Below are 20,795 nucleotides of genomic sequence, written 5' to 3'. Positions count from 1 at the left end.
ATGCCTCTGCTATGCAGCCATCTCTACCAGCCTCAATGTTCCTGTTACTTCGGAACTACCACAAAGTATGCTAGGAGAGTTAGTTTAACTACCCAAGGACAGGTCTGCCCTGAGGGTTATCTAAACCAAGCCTGACTTGACCTCTGTCCGAGCTTTGCATTTGGCAAGAAGCCCAGGGATTTCCCCAGTTTGCACATGGCAGACACTCTCCCTTGAAAGGGAAAAAATTAATTTGACATAAGCAATCAATCCCACTGGAATGTTTGCCTACACTGAGCCAAGCAGAAATGGATCCTAAAGGGAGTATTTCTGGGAGGTGATGGGAATTTTAATGCTGAAAAATGATACTGTGTCAAGAACCTAGTACAATAAAAGGAACAGATACATTTGCACCCAAAGCATGAGCAATATCACATGTATGCACATACACAGCACGGGCATGCATAAATGCAACACATACACGCACATGCAGACTTGCCATTCTCATTGGAAAAGCTCTCTAAGCACATAATTGTCCAACTGAGTTTCTGTTTTTATGTCTTAACAGAAAGCTACAGAGGTTTGAGAGATATTCTCTTGTCCTTTGTGATTCCTGTGGTTGCCAGCCTTGGTTAAAGCACCATCATCCTTTACCACAACCTAAGCCAAACTCTGGAAATGATCTGCAGCTTAATCTCCCTCAAGCCCACACTAACACCAAATCCTGTAAGCTCTCCTGCCATTATTTTCTTGTTTCTTCAACTATGTTTCAGTAGTCTCCTCACTTGAATTCCTGTCTCTAATTTTGCCTCTTCCAACACAATATATATCACAAAGCTCCTGAATTGGCCTAAGTTGTCATTTTTATTCTATCACTTTAAAGCTTATAATGCTTTATAATCTCTTACTGCTTACAAGAAAAAAATATAAATCTGGAACTATGAAAATCCAGGAACTTCTATGCATCTCCACACCCTTTCATGTTGAATCCTCTAATTCTCATCTTTGTATAACTCTCTGCCTTTGCTTACCCTTTCCCTCTGCTTGGAAGCCCATCCCCACCCTGTCACTCTGAACAATGAGCCTGTCTTCCCATCACCTATGTCCTACTCTATGACTACTCCACAAATGCCAAGCAGCCTTCATTACTCCCCTGTTACATCATTCCAACCACTGGTATACCCCTATCATAAACCTGGGATGATTTAGTGTACTTTAAAATCTAGTATGTTTCCCTCTACCAAAATGTGAGTTTTCTGAAAGACTAGAAAAGTGGAGGGAAGGAGATGAAATTCTGTGTGGAAGAAAAGGTAGAAAAAAGCCAAGACAGTAGTTTGATTACCCCATTCTCCTTTTGAGATGATGGCGCTGAACTGGGTTTATACATGCCCTAGGAAGAGAAAAAATGTATTGCTTTCATCACCTTCACTTTCTGACTGCAAGAAAAGTTCCAGAGCATGAGCTAACAGCAGGATCAGTAAGTCAATCCTCCCATACCTTGGGCAATTCTGGATGAAGGCATTATCTAGGAAGCCTGGCAGATTGCTAATTGCAGACTTAGCATCCAAAAGAGCAGGCCAAGGGATGATAGGCATTTCAGCCTAGGTTCAGAAATCTCAGAAACTTGGTTCTATTTTCAAAACACTGTTAAGGGCCCAAATGGTATGAGACCATTAGAATGATTCTCACTAGGGGGATCAGTGCCCCAATGCCCCAGTTCACCAAGATCAAGCAAGGATGCTGAGTCACCTCATGAGTTTAGATGAGGAAACTGACCAAGCAGTCTTGAGCTACAAAGACAAAAGGCTTCTGGTGGGCAAAATGTCTCAGAACACAAGGGCAGGAAGGACCTAAAATTGCCTGCCCCACAGCTCCTATCCTCTGGCTTTGCCATTCCTCACTTGCTGTTCATTTAACTGAAAATGCTGTGGATGGAAAATGCACCCAGCTTAATTCTGTGTGACCAACTTTGACAGTGGCCTCAGAGAGAGAAAGGGACTTGCCCAAGCTATGCAAACTACAATATCATTCTCCTGACACCCAAGCCACAGCTCTTCAACCACCCTGCTGCCTTTTGAAGCAGGGTCTTACCATGTGACCCAGACTGGCCTTAAACTTGTCCCCTCCCAAGTACCGGGGTTCTAAGGAAATACCACTAAGCCCAGTGCTACTGCTTTATTTTTGCTGTGGACTTGCAGGGCCTGGCCTAGTTTGCCAGTCTTCCAGTTCCTGCCTCCTTCAAGGAGACAGAGTTGCCATTTTCCCCAGCCAAAATAAAACAAAAGGTGCTTCTAGATTCTAGCATTGCTTGAACTCCAGAGCCCTGGAATGAGAACAGTACATAAAACACAAAGTGTTCTGTGCTAAAAGAGGTGAAAGGATTTGGGTTAAAAAGAACAGTGAACAAACCACTCCACCACAGCAGCAGCAGCGCAGCAGCCGTGAGTCTGACTTCATTTTCCATTTATTTACTACTGACTAAAATCGATCTTATTAACGTTTGCCATATCCTTTCTATAAAATATATGTTCATGGGCACTTTAGACTGATGTTAAAAGAATTAACACCATTTGAGGAAAGAAAAGCTCATCATTTAGAAGGCTAAAATGATTTGGAAAGCAGATCCTGGCAAGGTACAGGGGAAACCAGACCCAGTACAGACTCCTACCTCAACAGTTAGTCATATTTACCAGACCAAAACACAAGCCTCTCTGAAAGCAGGCCTCTGCGGAACAGCTCAGCATGTAATCTATCTTTGCTCCATCCTTCCTCAGACCAAGAGCTCCTTGAACACAGACTGTGCTGCATGCCTCTCTGTACCACAGCACACACTATGTACCAAGTACTCATTAAATGCTTGCATGTTTACATGCAAATAAGCACATACATGTATATACAAGGGATCCAAGCAATGCAGTCTGGCAGTGTTAGAAGCCTCACTTCTTTTTTTTTTTTTTTAATTGAGCTTTTAAATTTTTATACAACATTTCCCACTCAAATCCAGACTCCCTCCCCCATCCATGCCTCCCCCTTTTCCCCCCACTGAACCCTATGCATTCTGCCATACATGCTGAGTCCTATTCATTCAGGTGTTTGTACCCAAATGTCCTTCAGTGTAAATGCATCCACTAGAGTCTAGTTGGCTCATCCAATGGTTATATGTAAGTCATACTCTCCCTCACCCAGCAGCAACCAGTCTCAAATAGTTCTCAATCTAGTGCTAGCCTGCCACCCCTTGTTTAATTGAGCTGACATGGGTTCTGCGTTCGATGTCACCACTGCCACAGGCTCACATGAGCAAGGCTCCAGTGGCCTGGAAGCCTCCACCTCCTTATGTTCATGAACCAGCCCTGGTTCTTACAATCTTTCCACCTCCTCTTCTGCGATGGTCCCTGAATTTCTTGATGTCCTACCTCAAAAGAAAAAGAAAAAGAGGTTTGGGGCTATAGCTCAATGGTAAAATGCTTGCCTAGCCTGTGTGAGACCTTAGATTCAATTTCTGTTTTCTGGGGTTTGTTTCGGGGTTTCCAAAACTCTCTCTCCCCATCTCTCTCTTTCTCTCCCTTCCTCTCTGTCTCTCCCTCTCTCCTTTTCTCCCTCTCTCTCCCTCTCCCCCTTCTCTCCCTTTCTCTCTCCCTCCCTCTAGGTCACTCCCTCCCTTTTTCTCCCTCTCTCTCCCTCTCTTCCTTACCCCCCTCTCTCCCTCCCTCTTTCTATCTCTGCCTCTCTCTCTCCCTCTCCTTCTTCCTCTCTCTCACATGCATATCTTTATGTGAAAGTATATGCACATTTATATGCAAGCATGTGGAGGTAGGATGACTTCAGGTATTATTCCTCATGTACCATCCACCTTTGTTATTCCTCTTGTACCATGCACTTTTTTTTTTTTAAGATAGGGTCTCTTACTGACCCGGGACTTGCCAAAAAAGCTAGGCTAACTGGCCAGAAAGTCCCATGGACCAACCTGTCAGTGTCCACCTCCCCAGCATTGGGATTACCAGCACCTACCACCATGCCCAGGTTTTTTTTTTTTAACTTTTACAAAAACTTTATTGAGAATGTCATACGTGTATATAAGGTGTTTTGATCAAATCCATGCCCACTCCCTCCCCTCCAACATTCCCCCCTCTGAAGAATTAACCCTAAAATCTTTTGACATTTTTGGCCTTTGGAACAGATTATGTTGTTAACAGGCCCAAGGACATTTTGATTTTTAGCCAAGAAACTGGCTACTTTTCTTTGGGGTCTTATTGCCCTAACTGCCTAGCCAATTTGTACCTCCTATTCCTATCATGCCATCCTCTGAAGGGGTTACCCAAACTGCCAATAGTGAATAGAGACACATACCACTCTGGCTTCTTCCATGATGAACAAGGACACAGAGTGATAGAAGCCTCACTTCTAAACCCTTGTTTTCCCAAATTATGTTTAACTCACTTTTTTTTTAAATGCTATGTACTTTCCTCTTTTGCATGTCCTTACATATATTTAACCTCCCCCTTCCTCTGCCAGAGAATTTATTTGCCTTGGGTAAGTTTAGGATAGTTATAGCAGCAGGCAAAGAGAAAATGTCAATGTTCAGCTGTTGATATCCGGGATAGGATTTTTTTTTAGTATGCAGCTTGAATTCTTAAATTCCTGTGCACATAACAAGAGCCAGCCTTGGTGGACCTAGCTGGAAGATTACTTTGAACCAGAGATTGAGGGTCTTGAGGATACAACATAGGGTGGGCTTCTGTCATGAGGAAAACAAGAAAGCCCTCCCCATGAGCATTTGAGGATAGTGGGGAGTGGGGACAATTCAGTCTAGACCAGATAGCAGGGCCCCGGCCTCCTATTATTTACAGTCCTACCTCTAGTACTAGCCCAGTTTTGAGAAAGGCAGTTTTACAAAGACTCCATTAGGTATAACAGCATTTAAAGAACCTAAGGACCCTTCCTTCCTGCCCCCCAAGTAAAATTTCGGCTCTCTAGAGCAAAGGTTCTATTTTCTTGTGTTCTCACAGCTGGACTAAGCAACCTGAGCATTCACAGATCTCTTTGTTTCTTAGTGATAGTACTCTGAGAATCAGTGACCAAGGAAAGGCCTGAAGTCAGGACTAAGAGACTGCCATGTACCAGAACTTTGATTCCATAGGCAAAGAGTAAGGACTCCAGTATTAATGCTGGGTGTCAGCACAATACTCCAAAACGCAACACTGCTGCCACACTTTTGTCAACATCCACATCAGAGATCAGATCAGCTCCACACAAACAACAGAGCCAAAGAGCAAGCACACCTTAGCTCCGGCCTTCTCCTGCCCCCACTACCACAGCACAAGACAACAGGAGCACCTCCATGCACCCAGACTCTGATCTGAAGAGAAGTGATGAAGGCAAGGGGAGAGGAGGAATCTAAGCAACTAGGCAATTTACTTCAACAATGCATTAATTCAAAACAGAATAGTCGAGAAAAGAAGCAGTATCTTATAAAGCAAACAAAATTGAGTATGAACATAGGAATTCGCTCCACTTAAGAAAATTTCAAGAGCTACATTTTCTTTGCATATCTAGGTAGTAAGAAGTAAGTGTCCAACTGAACCACACTGCCAGCCAGCTGAAAGAAACCCTCAGCATTGTTGGCAGTTAGATGAGCTTTTCCTCTGCTCTCAAATGGACATTTCTTGCAAAAGCAAATGCAACATATCATGAAATGTTTTACTCCATCTCCAGTGCTGCCAATTTCTACCAGACACGAAAAAACACAATCCTTGAGTACAGGACAAGATGTCACTCCTATCCAAGTCTCCTAGCTCAGCTTTCCACCACACTCAAAATCAGAGGATACCCCAGAGAAGAGCTGACAAAGTCAGTGCTTTTGTTTTTCCAAAGCATTTTCTTTCTATCATCTCACTTTATCTCATACTGTTCTTATGAGGTGCATAGGAGGGAAGTATGCTGACTCCTTCCTTCAGATGAGGAAAGAGAGGTTCCATCTATCAGAACAGGAACAGTAACCAACTTGGCCAAGTCACAGAGCTATTTAGTGGTGGTAGGACTGGAAACCAAGGTCTCCTGAATCATATCCTTAGATTTTTCTTAGCCAAGCACACACTACTGCTTTTGTACACTCACCAAAGTGCTCCCTTGGTATCAGAGTTATCTTACACTGAAGCCCACAGAACACGTGTAGCTTTTTTGGCTAATCGAGACTGTGAATCTGGCTCTTAATTCACTTTAAAGCACATAGTAAAAGAGGCCAAGAGTAGCTTTATCATTCATTTAAATGTCACTAACAGAGCATCCTTAATCATTCCACAGGAAGTTATCCTTTGGACAAGGACAGGCTGTTCCACACTCTCCTGTGGATAAAAGCACTTCTGCATTCAGAACCTACAGTTGTCCTGGTCACCTTTGAAAAGGATAAAAAAGAAAGAAAAATTTTAAAAAATGAGTGGCCCTTCTTAGTATGGTTTGAACTAAATGGTGTCCCAAAAAATACATTAGTCCATGGAAATTCTGGGTTATAGATGTTTATCTTTCAAAGAGTAAATAAAATATAACACACCCACATAACAGAATATGAGGTAGAGATGTGTGAACTGACTTGGGAAAATGACTATGATTATAAAGTGATAAGCAACTTGCAAAAGAGCAGACATAGCATGATTCTTTTCTGCTATGCAAAAATAGCAGTGCATTTATGCAAACACATATTTGTATCTGTAACAGGTACAACTATCTGTTAAATTCATCAGAACATTAGGAGGGAGGAGAGAAAAAGAATATTCACCTTTGACTACGTGTTCTGTACATTTGTTTTGTGTATTTTTATTAGTGTCAGTGCCTTTACCCTTCCAGGGAACTGAAGAATCTTCTGTTGCCTACATTACCCTCATACAAGGTTAACTAGCTTATGACTGTCTTACTTTGCACAGTGAAATATATGTGTCCTATTGCATTTTACATTTAAATTGGAAAAATATCTTTGTTCATGAAAAAAATCAAACTATCGCCCCACAATTTTTTTTCATCTTAATTCAATAATCAAAAACAAATCATAATTATAAAGACCAGAAGGAAATATATCAAAAGTTAACAAACAGGAGAAAACAAGTTAGCAAATAGGTATTCTCTCTGGGTGAAGGGGAGGGGGTATAGTAGCTTCAGATCCTCCGTATGTCACATTTTCCAAGTGTTCTGAATTGATCAGCTTTATAATGATCCCTTATACTTTAAAGATAACCCATTTGATTAAAAAAAGTAAGTTTCTATAAAGGTATACCTTAAAATCAATCTCTCTGAATGAACATTTGTTTTACTGTTCAAATTTGCTAACTTAAAGGTGATTTTTAAAAATATTATATGAGTCAATGTATGCATGCAATTCTCTTTCTGGTTGGTTTCTGGCCATCTTTTTCCCTAGTCCAAGGCCATAAACTGCAAAAGGAAAAGCACCAAGCATTTTTTACTTGTTAATAGTCCTCTTAGTAACTGACAACACTAGACACATTCAGTTACCCATTCAGTACCAACTAGTTGGTCCATTTGCATGTTTGGACTTTCCTACAATGGTTTTTCTAAAAGTAGAGTGCATCTTTATTTGCTTTTCCCATGCCTATGAAATATGTGAATATTTATAATAAAGTGTTACAAAGGATCCCCTCTGACTAATCCAGATTCAATAAATAGCTATATTCCACAGTGTTAATTTTATGTCTTTTTAAGGTAGAATTGCCTTCCCAAAAAGAAAGATTTTTTATTTCCTTAGCACAATTCCCAAATGGCCTACACACCAATAATTAGCTTTTTAAAAAATCAGGCTAACAAATACTAATTAAGTAAGTATTATCTGCAAGGCATTTCGTTAGGTGTTGAGAAGAGGAGAGACAAGCCCAAAGCAAAATATATATACAACATAGTTGGTGAAAACAGACATGGACATTTTCCAAGGTAGGTCCTCCCAAAGGTACTGAAGCCATCAGTTTCAATAAGGATTTGTGAAGATGCTGGTGTCTAAACAAGACTGGTGCACGTGTTTGTTATTCCCCACTCCAGATTTCTTGTCCAAGCCACCAGTCAGAGACAGAACACAGGAGTCCACTACTTTTATCCCTAACCCTGATCCCACAAGATTAAGCAGTGTGCATTAGTCTTACTTACTTACCTACTTACTTAGCTGGCATGCCATACGAGCCCACTCTGACCTCACTGGAAAGATCATCTTTTATGTAATTCTCATTCATTCTTCAGAAAATGTGTCCAGTCTGGCTCCTCTCTTCCTAAGCTCCCAGTCTCTCAGTACTTGCAGATGACCTCAGTTCCCATGCACTAAAGCAACTAAGATCAGCATAAAAACGGCCCTAGCCTCTGACTTGAAAACCACCTAGACTTCTCACATATCCACATGAGCAGTGACTGTTCCTTCCAGATAGAACCTCTTCACCCAGAATCTCATCCTTTTCTGACTGTTGAGGAAGCTGACACCTATCCTCCTACCCTGCCCACAAGCATTCAACATTTTAAAATGTTCTCCTACTGTGTCTTTTCATACAGAAGATTTTCTACTCTCTGAAAAAAAAGACAATTTCATTATACTTGATAATCTATTATCAACTTCTACTAAAGTATAATATTCAGGCATAAGGGCCCACACGCCTTGCTGAAATTTCACATAGCCATAATAAAAAATCACAGCGCTATCAGTGCTCCCCAAATGTCCTTTTGGTTATTATTTAATTTTTTTCTCTTTCCTTTTATTACCAAACTTCCTGAATGGTAGTATGTAGTCAGTGTGCTCCTTTTACCACCATCTCACCCATTTCAGTTCAGGTAACTCCTCTTCGGTGAAGCCTCTCCACACACATATGGTGATTCTCTGCACTCTCATGGTACAGTGTGCCATTATCCTCAGGGCACTTATCACACTACACTGCCATTATCTTTTATGTGACAGGCAAGTCATCTAAATTGCTGCCCTCCTTGTGGGAAGGATCATTTCTGATTTATCTTTGCACTGCCACTGCCTGGCACTTAGTAGGTACACAGCTGGAGATTGACACTTGGATGGATGAATAATTATAAGAACAAAGAACGATTCACTGAAATAAAGTAGTCTGCTAAAATTAATGAGTTATTTGTTCCAGTTCCCATCAAAAGCAATAATATTTAGCTGTCCAAACTCAGTGGTTGGAATCCTTAAAAATGTCTAGAAAACTGTACTGATCTCATACTTAGTTAAGCGTGTCCTTATACTCAAGTATCTGCCAATGCACTCGGGTGTAGAGAAGAGGCTGGGCATCTTGAGCTTTCACCCTGATCTAAAGCTGTGACATTAATGGTGCGTCCTTCAATGGCCACAATCCCATCAGGGAGTCCTGCCAATCTTTTTCCCCAACTGTTGATGAACAGCTCCTCCCCTTCCTCACACCCTCCTTTCTAGGACAGTAAGTAGACTGAGACAGGAATCCCACAAGAGATCCAGACCCCTCCTCTCAGCCCCCTTTGTCACATCCAATTAACCATCTGTCAGCCTCCAGGACCCCTTCTAGGCTCAGTGTCCAGCTGCCAGCTCAATACTGTGTGCCCGCCACCTCTACCTTATGATGCTCAATGTCCCTGGGCTATAGAGCAAGAGTGTAAGATGGAGATTTTAAACACAGCCCTTGTTCCTGCCTGTTGTGCTCTAGAATAAATGTAACTCCAAGTTTAAAACTAATATCCCCATCTACCTCTGCACAGCAAAGGAAGGGAGGAAGAAAAAAAGGAAGAGGAAAGGAATGAGTAAAGGAGGAAGATAAGAAAGAGGGGAAGGCAGAGAGGAAGAAAAAGAGGGGAGGAAAGACAGACAACTGAAGCATCATAATTTTTGTGATTTGGAATATAAAGGGATTCATCCAGCTGGTAATATAATAGCAATGAAATATATAATATAGTCATAGTATACATCTATATTATATCACTAGCAATAAAATATAATTATGTAACTATAATATGAATATAAATTTCAAAAAACTATTATACCCATTTTATAGATGAAGAAACTAGAACTAAGAGAGGTTATCACTCACACAGTCACACAGCCAGCAAGTTCCTGTTCTGCTTTAAAATTCTCAAATTCTTGGACTGGCCCACACCTAGGAGAATCCCATCTCCTACTCCAGTGAAGATAAGCCTGATCTCCCTTAACCACACTTTGGTAAGTAGCAGCATCCAGATTTTCACCCCTCTGGAGGACCATGTAAGGCCTCTGAGGATTCTTTGGTGAAACAGGGCTTTTCCCTTGATGATAGGTTGAGTTTTTCTCTAAGACAAGTTTGGAAGACATCTGGAAGGAATGCTTTGGAAACAGTGGAAAGATGGTGGCATCTTCCTTCTTGCTTATGGGGTTCCTCCTCATAAGAAAGAAGTTTTTCCTTAATCCCTGATCTGCTTCTGCTTCCTACTGGAGGTCTAGAGGCATTTAGGAAACTAAAACTTCACGAGCAGATGACAGCTCTAGTGATTTCCAGTCCCTTGGTGACCAGACCTGGTCCCCTCCCTAGAAGACTACTTAGATACCTTCTTGTTTGAGTTTACTTCCACTCTGCTGTCTTCACTTACCCACCTCTACCACTTACCTTCCTAGATCATTCTCTGTAGCAGGTAATTCTGCAGATCCTACTAGCCTAGAAGAGCAGTTCCACTTTAGGAGTACTAACTTTTCTGTTCGAAGATTTCAGAGGGTCATACCAGCCACACCACCCATACCACCTACTTCACAGATTGCAATACCCTTCCCAAGCTTAGTGTCCCTGACCCCTGCAACAGAGGTGTTCTCTCCATAGGAACTGTCCATTAGGCACACTGTCTCCTTGGGTCCTGGCTAACCCATGGCTTTACTAAGGTCTGTCTTCCTTCTGGTCCCCAAGAAAGAACCTCTTCCTATAGCTCAAGGCTGACTCCTCAGCTGACCTTAAGATCCACCCCTCCAGGCTAGGCTTAGAGATTTAGCTGAGTGGTAGAGCATGCTTGCCTAGCACACCTAAGGACCAAAGTTGGGTGCTAAGCAGCACAAAACAGACACATTTCCAGGTTCATCCAGGACCTTCCTCCATCAATTCTCTTCTCTTTCCTAAATACTCATTCTCTGCCTCCTGCCTTCCTTCTCCCTCTTTCCTACCCCAGGTATTCATATATCTTCCTTACCTAAAAAAAGCCTACCCAGTCTGTTCCCCAACTCCAACTACTTTACTATTTTTAATCTCCCCTTTACAGCCAAACCTTTCCAAAGAGTCATCTATATGCACTCCCACCACATCCTCCCCATCCACTCACTCTCTATTCCTCTTGCAGTCTGAATTCCACCTCCCCATTACAGGATTGAAACTGTAGTTTCAAAAGTTAACTATGATCTCTCTGTTACCAGAACCACGGGTGTTTTCTCAAATCCCATCTCCTTCAACCTCCCAGTAACATCAAACCCTGTTGATCACCTGTTTTCCCCTAAGCATTCATCTGTCTTTGTTCTCCAGCCCTTCACTTGAATTCAGTCCTTGGCCCTCTGCCCCAAAGTCTGTGTAAGCTTTTCATTTATTATCTCATCTATTCTGATAGGTTCAGCCACAACTTCTTTCAGATATCTCCTCAATCTATATTCTGACTCTGGCCTCCCTCCAAAGCTCCAGACTCCCTTCCATAGCCACCTACTGAATCAACACCTCCTTTAGCTCTTTCACTGACACCTGAAATGCAACATATCCCACGGCAAATTTTCCAAATCCTCCCTCTCCTCCTGCCTCCCCACAGCTGCTTCCTCTCCTGATTTTCACTAACAGTACCTCAATCCTCCCAGCCACCCAGGCTCTAAGCTTTAAAGTAAGCTTGGAATCTAGCCTCCTCGACGCTTTTATATCCAATTTGTCAGGTCCTCTAGACTCAACATCTGAAGTCCCCTCCTTTCCACTTCTACCATGGAGCCTCAACTTCAGACCTAACCTATCACGGTAGTCTATCCGTCCCTGGCCAACATTCTCTCCTTCACTCCAACAGACACTCCACAGGGCTGCCAGATTGATATTCCCCATCATGCCATTGCCCCATTCAGAGAAATTGAGAAGTTCCTCAAACCAACTGCAGAAGGACCCAACTCATTAACTTTCCATTCAAAACCTTCATGATTTAGAAGCCCAATAAATGCTTGATAAACAAAGCAATCAATATGGTCCCCACCCACTTCTGCACATTTTTTACCTCTAGCCTCTTGGTCACATAAAATGGATTATTTACTATTGCAACTGAGCAAGAATGTTCATGTCTCCTTCTACTACTGTTCCAACAGAGGAAAGCAATACTTTCTAGTTTTCCTCCCAATCCTTTCCATCCTTCAAGTTCCAGCTGAAGATATAACCACTCCCTTAAGTTTACAATTCAACCACCACTTTTCATTCTGTTGCTTGTTTAATCCCTGGTATCCATGTTTTCTAGTTGGTGCTTGACTCACTTCTAATAATTATATGGAGTGGAAGGGGAGGAGACTAAGGCAATTCTCCAAGTTTCTTCTTTACTTTCCTGAACTAATTCCTCTGCCCTCCAAGCTTATTCTTTCTGTTCCCTCACTTCTCAGCAGACACAATTTCAAGGAACGCTATTGATTCAACAATCCTATGGCTGTCAGTTATTTCCTAGTTATTTTACTGTCAGTCATACAAACATAAAGGAGAGTCAGAAGTCTGAACTACAAACAGAGAAGAAGCAGAATGGGACCAATTCTCTGCACTCACCTGAGGCTCAGCAGAAGCAAACAAGAGCTCTATTCCCATCATGCTCCTCCCAATGGCACTGGACAATGTAGCTCAGGGCCTGGGAAGGGGCTGAGGGGCTAGTACTTTTATCTGTGCAAAAGGAAAAAAACAGAAATGCTCTGACCTATTGTCAGAGGATGGCCCACGCAGTCCCCTTGGGAAACTAAAATGAAAAGAATTGACTGCCTCTCTTTCTGGACTGAAAGTTCCTGTATAGGTCAGATCAAATAAGATACTATTTGTCAGAAGAGGCACTTAGAGTAATAGAATGCTTGATTTGGAACTAACTATCCCCATATATTTGGATAGCATTGTAAAACTTATAAAAAAAAATCCCTTCACGGTGTCTTATTTGAGTCTCTCAACAATTCCATAAGGGAACAGGGGTGGAAGAGACTATTATCCTCATCTTACATAGATGTCAAAGTCACATGTACAAGTCACTCAGATAAGTAGGGAGCAAAAAAGAGTACTGCCTTCCTGCTCTCATGCATGGACTTCCTTCTCAGACTTTTTCTCCCCTTCCAACCAATTAAGTCCAAGTGTCCTCAAGGGAGTATATTTATATGTATATCCACTTCACTTCCTGCTCTGTAGTCTTTCCTATAATGGTTTTATATACCCACAGTATATGACTGCAGTGGACACCCAGTAAGTATCTGACTAAATGAATGGAAGAGCACTGAGGCCCAAAGTTGGCTTTCTAAATCTACAGGAGGAGGAGGCAAGGCTCTCCCTCCACCATGCTGCTATTCTGGTATCCTCCCCATGCATTTCAAAACCCTGCTAGGCAGCCTTTCAGAGGGACTCCAGGCTCTGTGCCACCTCAGCCACTGCATAACTGAAACAAGAATACTACTACCATACAATCTCTTGGGACCCTGCTCATATGATTCTATGGCAATGGTGTCAGCATACACAAGTCCCATGCAAATTCAGGCAGACAAAAACCCAACATAGAACTGGGGAAATGAACAGCAGACCCCAATCTTAGCTGAAGAAATATTGGCAATTGATTTCTCCTAGGTCAGGAAGAGCTGGTCTTCCTAAAACAAGGGACTCTAGATAGGCTGATGTGACGTCAGTGAATGAATTTGCACTAGGGAACGTCTGGGGAACTGACGACACAGTGGGCCTTAACACGGATGACAGAGTAAATAGGTTCCAGTTGGGGGATGCTATAGGAGGGTGCCAGAAGGGATGGGGGATAAAGATGATTAAGATTGTTTGAGATGTTCTGTATGAAATGCACAAAAATTCAATAAAAACAAAAAAAAATTAAAAAAGGAATACTACTACCAACAACTAGGGTTTCTGAGCTCCCACTATGTGTCAGTAGATGCCTTACATATACTTTTTTCCTACTTGTTCCTCTCAAACTGTGAAACAAGCTTTGTTAGTCCCATTTAGAATTCCTGAGGGTGAGAGATAGCAGCCAATTTACCCAAGATCATATCCCTAGTTAGTGCTATGCTTATCTGATCCAAGATCCATGATCTGGCTATTCCAGGATTTCTCAACCTCAGCACTATTGATAGTTTTTGATTGGATAATTCTTTGTTGTTCTGTTCACTATAAGGTATTTAGCAGCACTCTTGACCTCTACTTTTAGGTGCCCATAGTAACCTGCTCCACAAGTTTTGACAACCAAAAATGTCTCCTGATATTGCCAAATGTTCCCAGAGGTGGGAAGACAGCATTGCTTCTGGCTGAGAACCCCTGCACTATTCTCTATTGCCTAACTTCAGAGACTGATTGTAAATACAACCAGGAGGAACTCTGAAAAGTGTTCATTCTCCTTTGTCTATAGGAACCCCTGGTTCATTTGTTTTGATTCTTGTTGATATTTACAATCAAGAAGATGTTTATTACTTACAACCTCATTTTCTTTTGTAGCTTTAGTTCATCTGAATGCCTCTCTCTTCCCTCAAAGAACTAGGATGTAGTTGGATAGAATGTGCCAAAAACTACATTACTGGCAGCCTGTGGTGCAAAGATGAAACCTAGCCTCTGCAACCTTACAGATATAGACCTGGAAGTCACTGATATGTTCTGAAATACAACACTGTAGAAATGGCCTATCTCAAACACAACATTCTCTCTCCAGAACCACCAAGTCCCCTCAATACTCCTCCAGAAGTTCCTGAAAAATGTTGTAACTGCTGGATGCATGACAGATGGAAGTGGAAGGGAATCAAGAAGGTACAAAAGACACGAGCTAAGCATCATGTTTACCTTGTGTCAAGGGTAAAGTCAAAAGAGGATGTTTTCCTCTGCTGCAAAAGGAGATAAGAGAATCTTTCTCCATTTAGGTGCCTGGCAATACATAGATTGAGTGTTGATATTTACTTGCACACAAAGTTGCTATTCCAAAATCTTCCTTGCCAATGATCTGGACTGACAATAGTGTTTTTGTTGGTTTGTTGTTGTTGTTTTAATGTGTGTATGACTGTTATGCCTGCATGTATATAAGTGCACCCATGTCATGCAGTGCCTGTGGAGGACATAAGAAGTTGTTGAATCCCCTGGAACTGGAGTTATGGATGGATGGCTGTTAGCTGCTATGTGAGTGCTAGAATTTGAACTCAGGTCTTCTGCAAAAAGAGCCAAAGCTCTTAACCTCTGAGCCATCCCTCCAGCCCTACAATAGTTTTGGTTTTCTTTCTGAACATACGGGATTCAGTTACTATCTAAAAGAAGTTTACAAAATCATGCAGTGAGTACAAGCATACCACCATCTTGATTCAACAGTATTTCACCATATTTTGCTGTTCACTATATCTCTATGAGGGAGGAAGGTTTTTGATGAATCATAAGATATTTTAAAAACTTTTTTCCTTCTCTCTTTTTAATATGAAAATAGGCCCTACAAGTATGAAAGGACTAAACTGCCACATAATACCATTGATATAATAAGTGTAAACAAAGGTGTCACTATAAACTGTGAAAGCTCTCAGAAAAAGGTAGAGTACAGACCTTGAAGAATGGGTTGGATTTGTAGGAGGTGGAGGTAATATAGGGATGAATCAATAAGGGAATTAACGTGTCCTTGGACAGTGGGAAGAGCAGCCTGACTAGAACTAAGCAGTTAAGTAAGGAGATGACCCTTCAGGCACTAGGGAGTTACTGCAGGTTCATAACCCAGGTAGTAAGCTGGGGAAAGGAGTGCTTTAGGAAGAGTGAACTGCCTGCAAGTGCAGTGTGGTGTGAGGTAGAAAAAGGGCAGACTCTGAAGGATGAGATCAGAGTCACGAAGAGTCCATGGGAGGCACGGGGTAGGTGGAGGCTGGCCTGGGGAAGTCACCCTAAGTATGACCAACAGACTAACTATGCTGGTTGATTCAGCAGGGTTTGTTAGAGGAGATAAATTCCTCATATCAATACTAAGGTTTTAAACATCATAACTGGAAAGGTAAAGATGCCACTCACAGAATTAAAGAAGTCAAGAGGAGATGACAGTCTCAGAGTTGGAAAGACACATACAGCTGAGCCTGAACTTGACCAAAGCCAAGCTAAGTAAGCCAAGTAACAGCATCCCTCCAGTTTAAGATGTCTGGGTGCAGAGGTCAAAGCTCAACAGGAAGTGGAATATAGAAGGTATCTCACATCAACTTCTCATTTATCTTCCTAAGTTTCTGCCTTTGCATCTTAAAGAAAGCAGTTTCTCTTGCTCACCAAAGCTAAGCTCTTGGATGTGTTAGGAAACCCACTCTTCTGTCTCCTCTCCTGGTATCCCACACAGCCACTCTAGCATCTTTGGTTTTTCCTCTCCACAGCTCTATCTTTCTCTCTGTCACCCCCAAACCTGCTATGACAAAACTCCTTTTCTGACATTAGTGTTCCTTCTCGTCCCCTCTTTCTGACAAATTGGAAGTGACTATGTCCTACCCACCACCTTGAATAACCCCTTCTAGTCCTGTGCCCCCAGAGCCAGCTCCCAGGGTTTTGTTTTTCTATTCCTCCTTCTCAGGCCTGTCACCACATCAGAGCTCACACTGAATCCCTGGGTTGTCCAGGATCCAGACTCTCTCCACCACTTCCAAAAATAAGACACCTTGCCCTTCTTCCTCTACTCCCTCCCTCTAGAAATTCATGCTTTCAGGAAGTTTCAAATACACCAAGTCTTCCATGTCAGCATGGCCATGCTGTCTTAAGTCTAGATCTCCAACTCCAGAAAAACTCCACTTAAATGTCCACCTCTAATTGTTCATGTCTAAAACTAACACCACTGTCTGCCTATTGCCCTCAACCAGATCACATCAGTCAGGTGGAACACTGTCCTTTGGGCTTTCAACCTGGCTACTTCAGTTTCTTTATGGGCTTCACATCTTTGCCTCAAATCATTAGTGTGCCAGTAAAACCCAATGTTTCTACCTCTAGCAATGTCCCTAGGAGTCACCCCTGATTCCTCATCCTTTTTGACATTAATACAGACCAAGCACCCCCCACCCCACCTCAGTCCTGAATCACTTCTGCATCTCCCTGGGTTCCACCTTTGTTTTTGCTTCTCCACTTCATCAATAATAACTTTCTTCTTCATGATGTGCCCTTGCACCTGTAATGACTCCCTGCTGTCCCTTAATCAAATTCAATCCCTTCTTTAGAAGCTTTCAGGGCTTCCTTTTTCATCCCTATCACATTTATCCAACCCTATTCCCCATCCTCACCAACATACACCTTCCATTTTTGTCAGCCCAGGCTCCTTAAAATCCCATCCCCTGGGGTTGGGGATTTAGCTCAGTGGTAGGGCGCTTGCCTAGCAAGCGCAAGGCCCTGGGTTCGGTCCTCAACTCCGGAAAAAAATAAATAAATAAATCCCATCCCCTGTACCTTTGTCCATACTTCACACCCTACCTCCCTTCCAGGATCATCCAGGGTTCACCTCCTCTAGTTTGATCAACTTTTTAACTTTCAATTCCCTAACACTTAGCAATCAATTAATTGGTAATTTAAAAGATCTTTGAGGGCAGAAACACCTTTGAATATTTCTCCTGTGTTTCATAGCACCCTGGACAGCAGAAGGTTCCTAGTAGGCTTTGAAAAGTCCTTGCTGGTCAGTTGGTGTTTGGTCCTAGTCCTGCGTTTCCATATCTCCTTTCTCTGTCTTATAACCAGGACCAGTTCTTTTTTTTTTTTTTTTAGTTTAATTAAATTAAAATTGAAAAACTGTAACAGACTTTCTCAGACTTGGAACACAGAATTCTCAGCAAGACAATCAGGACTCTACCAATCTATAAAAATAATGAATGCAATCTGGGGACAGAGGGTCCTATATAGCTAGGGAGAGAGGGACCTATATCCATGTGCATACAGGGAAGTGAGATTTAGGGAATATAGCTTAATAAGTTGGTCACAAGAGCTAAAATTCCAAAATATCAGAAAGCAAGTAAGCAAAGCAAGCCAAACGAATAAATTATTTAAAACATGCCTAGTTAGAGACACAGTATGCCAGAGTTTAGTAATTGCCAGTCTTGTCTTTTAGCATGCAAAATTTTCTGCCAGAAAGAAGGGGATGACCCTGGTGGTGGGAACTTTGAAAATTTTGTTTGATGGTTTCTTCATTGTTCAATTGCAAATTGAACAGCCAGGCAGTATAGTGCTATGTTCCACAGAAGAAGGGAATAAAAAGGAAAAGGTTCAGAAACAGTTTTTCCAGGTTTAAAAATCCCAGCAAGAGCCAGGAGACTGGAGTGGGGTGAGGATCAAGAGCAGAGGACAGAGGACCCTGCAGTAGGAAAGCCAGGGTAACCCTTTTGCAACTTGTTACAGGTCATCAGTCATTTTCAGGATTATGTAGAGAGGATTTAAACTTTCTCTGATTCTAAGTGCACATGCAATCTAAGCTCCCTCACCACTACTACCACCCAGCTAGGCTGCTGTGCTGAAGGAAACTATCCCCAACAGAATGACCCCAGTTCACTGTTTACTCTGTGATTTGAAACCAGCCTAAACACTGCAGGCCACAAGTTGTTTTTGAAAGGCCCTAGGAAAAGCAACCCATGGAACCATTATAAGACATTAACACCATTAATACCATTAATACTGTGAATTAGTTTGTCAGAAATTAGCAAACCTCTAGAATTTGAGTTCTGCTCAAAAGGCCTAGAACAGAGAAGACACAGATCCTAGTGCTGAGATTGTAGGAAAAGAGAGGAAAGAGTACTAAAAGATGAAAGTGTAGTCTCAAGCCAAACCTTGTGGCTCACATCTATAATCCCAGCATGTGGGAGGCAGAGCCAGGAGGATCAGAAGTTCATGGTCAGCCTAGCTACATAGTAAGTTTCAGATCAACCCAAACTACAGAGTAAGGAGGGAGGGAGGGAGGAAGGGAGGGGGAGGGCCAGAAAAGAAAAATAAGAATTCATACCACAAGGTTTTTTCCCCCAGAGCTAAGAAAATACACAATGTGCCCCACTGGGGTGCAAGTGGGGGTCAGGTGGACCCTCCTTCTGAGTGTTCCTGGCTGTTACTTAGCTCCCAGAACCTCTTTCCTCAGTTTACAGGTAATAAACTCAGGTCAGGCACCTCTTTAGAATCCATGCTTTGGGTTCTAAAAGGGGAATGAGGAAAGGGAGGGAAAGGGGGGATAGGGAAGGAGTGTGAAAGTATTGCATCCATGGCTGGGGTGGAAGAAGAGGACAGGAGGATGGCTGAGCCCTGGAAACAGGCTAGAATGACAGGGGTTTCCTCCAGTTTCCTAGGTCCTGGCATTAGCTCCTATCCTCGCCAGACCAATTAGAGATGACCATATGGGCCAATTAAGTCTTGACTTCCAAAGCCACAAGTCCCCCAACAAGGCAACAAGGTTAGGAAACAGATGGATGTGCAGCCTCCCAGAGCTAACCTGACCTCTGACCCCACCAGTTCATGTCCTCTAATCCAACTTTCCCAAAGGGAGGGCAGATGTGTGGAACAACCATAACTTATCAGACTCCTTGGGACAAAGATTCCAGACAAAATGGTTGCAGACATGTGGGGAGCTGGGGAACTACACAAGCGGAGCTGGTGGAAGCTACAGGTACAGTGGAGATGGGGACTCCTTGGTCGTGAGAGAAACAGGGCTACAGGTGGTAGGAGATGAGGGTGGTCAGTGTCCATTCTGGGGAAGGGACCGTGTAGGCAGGGAACAGGAAAAGCTACAGAGCACGCATGGGAGGTGCAGCGCCTCAAAGACATCCCAGGCTCCTGGAGCCACAAGCAAGCAAAGGTTTGGTGGGTGTGTATTGAGAGGGACGCTAACTCACACTTCCAGGAATAAGAGATTCTTACGAAAAACTCAAGGGTTCCCAGAACTAGGGAAAAGCACAAGGAGCTGGTCCCAGGCCCCCATGGCCCTCCCTGAGGGTCCACATCTTAAGTCCCCGAGACTCTGCTTCCACGCAAGCACCCAGCACGATCTCGCTCCGCCCGGCTCCCGCCTGTCAGTCTGCAGCCTGCACATCCCGCGGCTCCTGCTGCCCCTCTTTGCCCACCAGAGCCCGGGGCCCTGGAGGGGGAGAAATGGTACCGGCCTGAGGCGGCCGGGGAGCCCCACTGACAAGCACCGTGGGAGGGGGAGTCGAGGGAGGGGCCGGGACGCCGGTAGCCTGAGCGGCGCGCTGCAAAGTGATCCAACATCGCCCGAACCCCGCGCTCCAGAGAAGGCAGCCCAAGGGGACCTCCTCCCGGCTCCCCAACACCGACTCCCGCAACTGGGGTGATCACCGAGGGGCGCCCAGCCCCCAGGCCTTCCCCAAGACGCAGCCCAGAACAACGGGAACCGGCAACTCCAGCCCCGACGACAGGAGCCCGGTGGCCTGCCTCCAAGCCGCACGCCCGGGCGGCAGCCTGCGGTCCCCAAACTTGTCCGAGACACGGCGTGCGAGCCTGCAGCCCTCTCCCCGGCCGCGGAGCCCAGTCCGGATGCCTTACCTGTCCGGAAAAAGGCGTCCACGTCCGAATCGGCTGCTCCCCCGTCCTCCGCTGCCCCCTCCGGGGGGTTCATGACTGGGGGAGGGCGTCCGCGGGCTGCCGGGGGCCGGCGAAGCCTGGGGCCGAGAGCCGCGCGGCGCCGGG

General features: G+C 43.6%; 1 protein-coding gene across 18 annotated transcripts in view; it reads right to left on the bottom strand.

Moving 5' to 3' along the window:
* The window catches only part of Kalrn (kalirin RhoGEF kinase), a 700,573-nt gene extending 679,784 nt beyond the window's left edge, over positions 1-20,789 (bottom strand). For all 18 annotated transcript variants that reach the window (XM_017800540.2, XM_029568193.1, XM_029568189.1 and 15 more), the window contains exon 1: positions 20,652-20,789. In XM_017800540.2, the coding sequence (XP_017656029.1) occupies positions 20,652-20,724 (73 nt within the window). In that variant the 5' untranslated portion in view covers positions 20,725-20,789. The remainder of the gene's footprint in view (positions 1-20,651) is intronic.
* Positions 20,790-20,795: the final 6 nt, after the last annotated feature.

Source organism: Nannospalax galili, unplaced genomic scaffold (genome assembly GCF_000622305.1).
Source record: "Nannospalax galili isolate Female #2095 unplaced genomic scaffold, S.galili_v1.0 scaffold18, whole genome shotgun sequence".
In the NCBI taxonomy this organism is placed as follows: Eukaryota; Metazoa; Chordata; class Mammalia; order Rodentia; family Spalacidae; genus Nannospalax; species Nannospalax galili.
The sequence above is the reverse complement of the archived record's forward strand: the minus strand, read 5'-3'. Positions and strand labels throughout refer to the sequence as shown.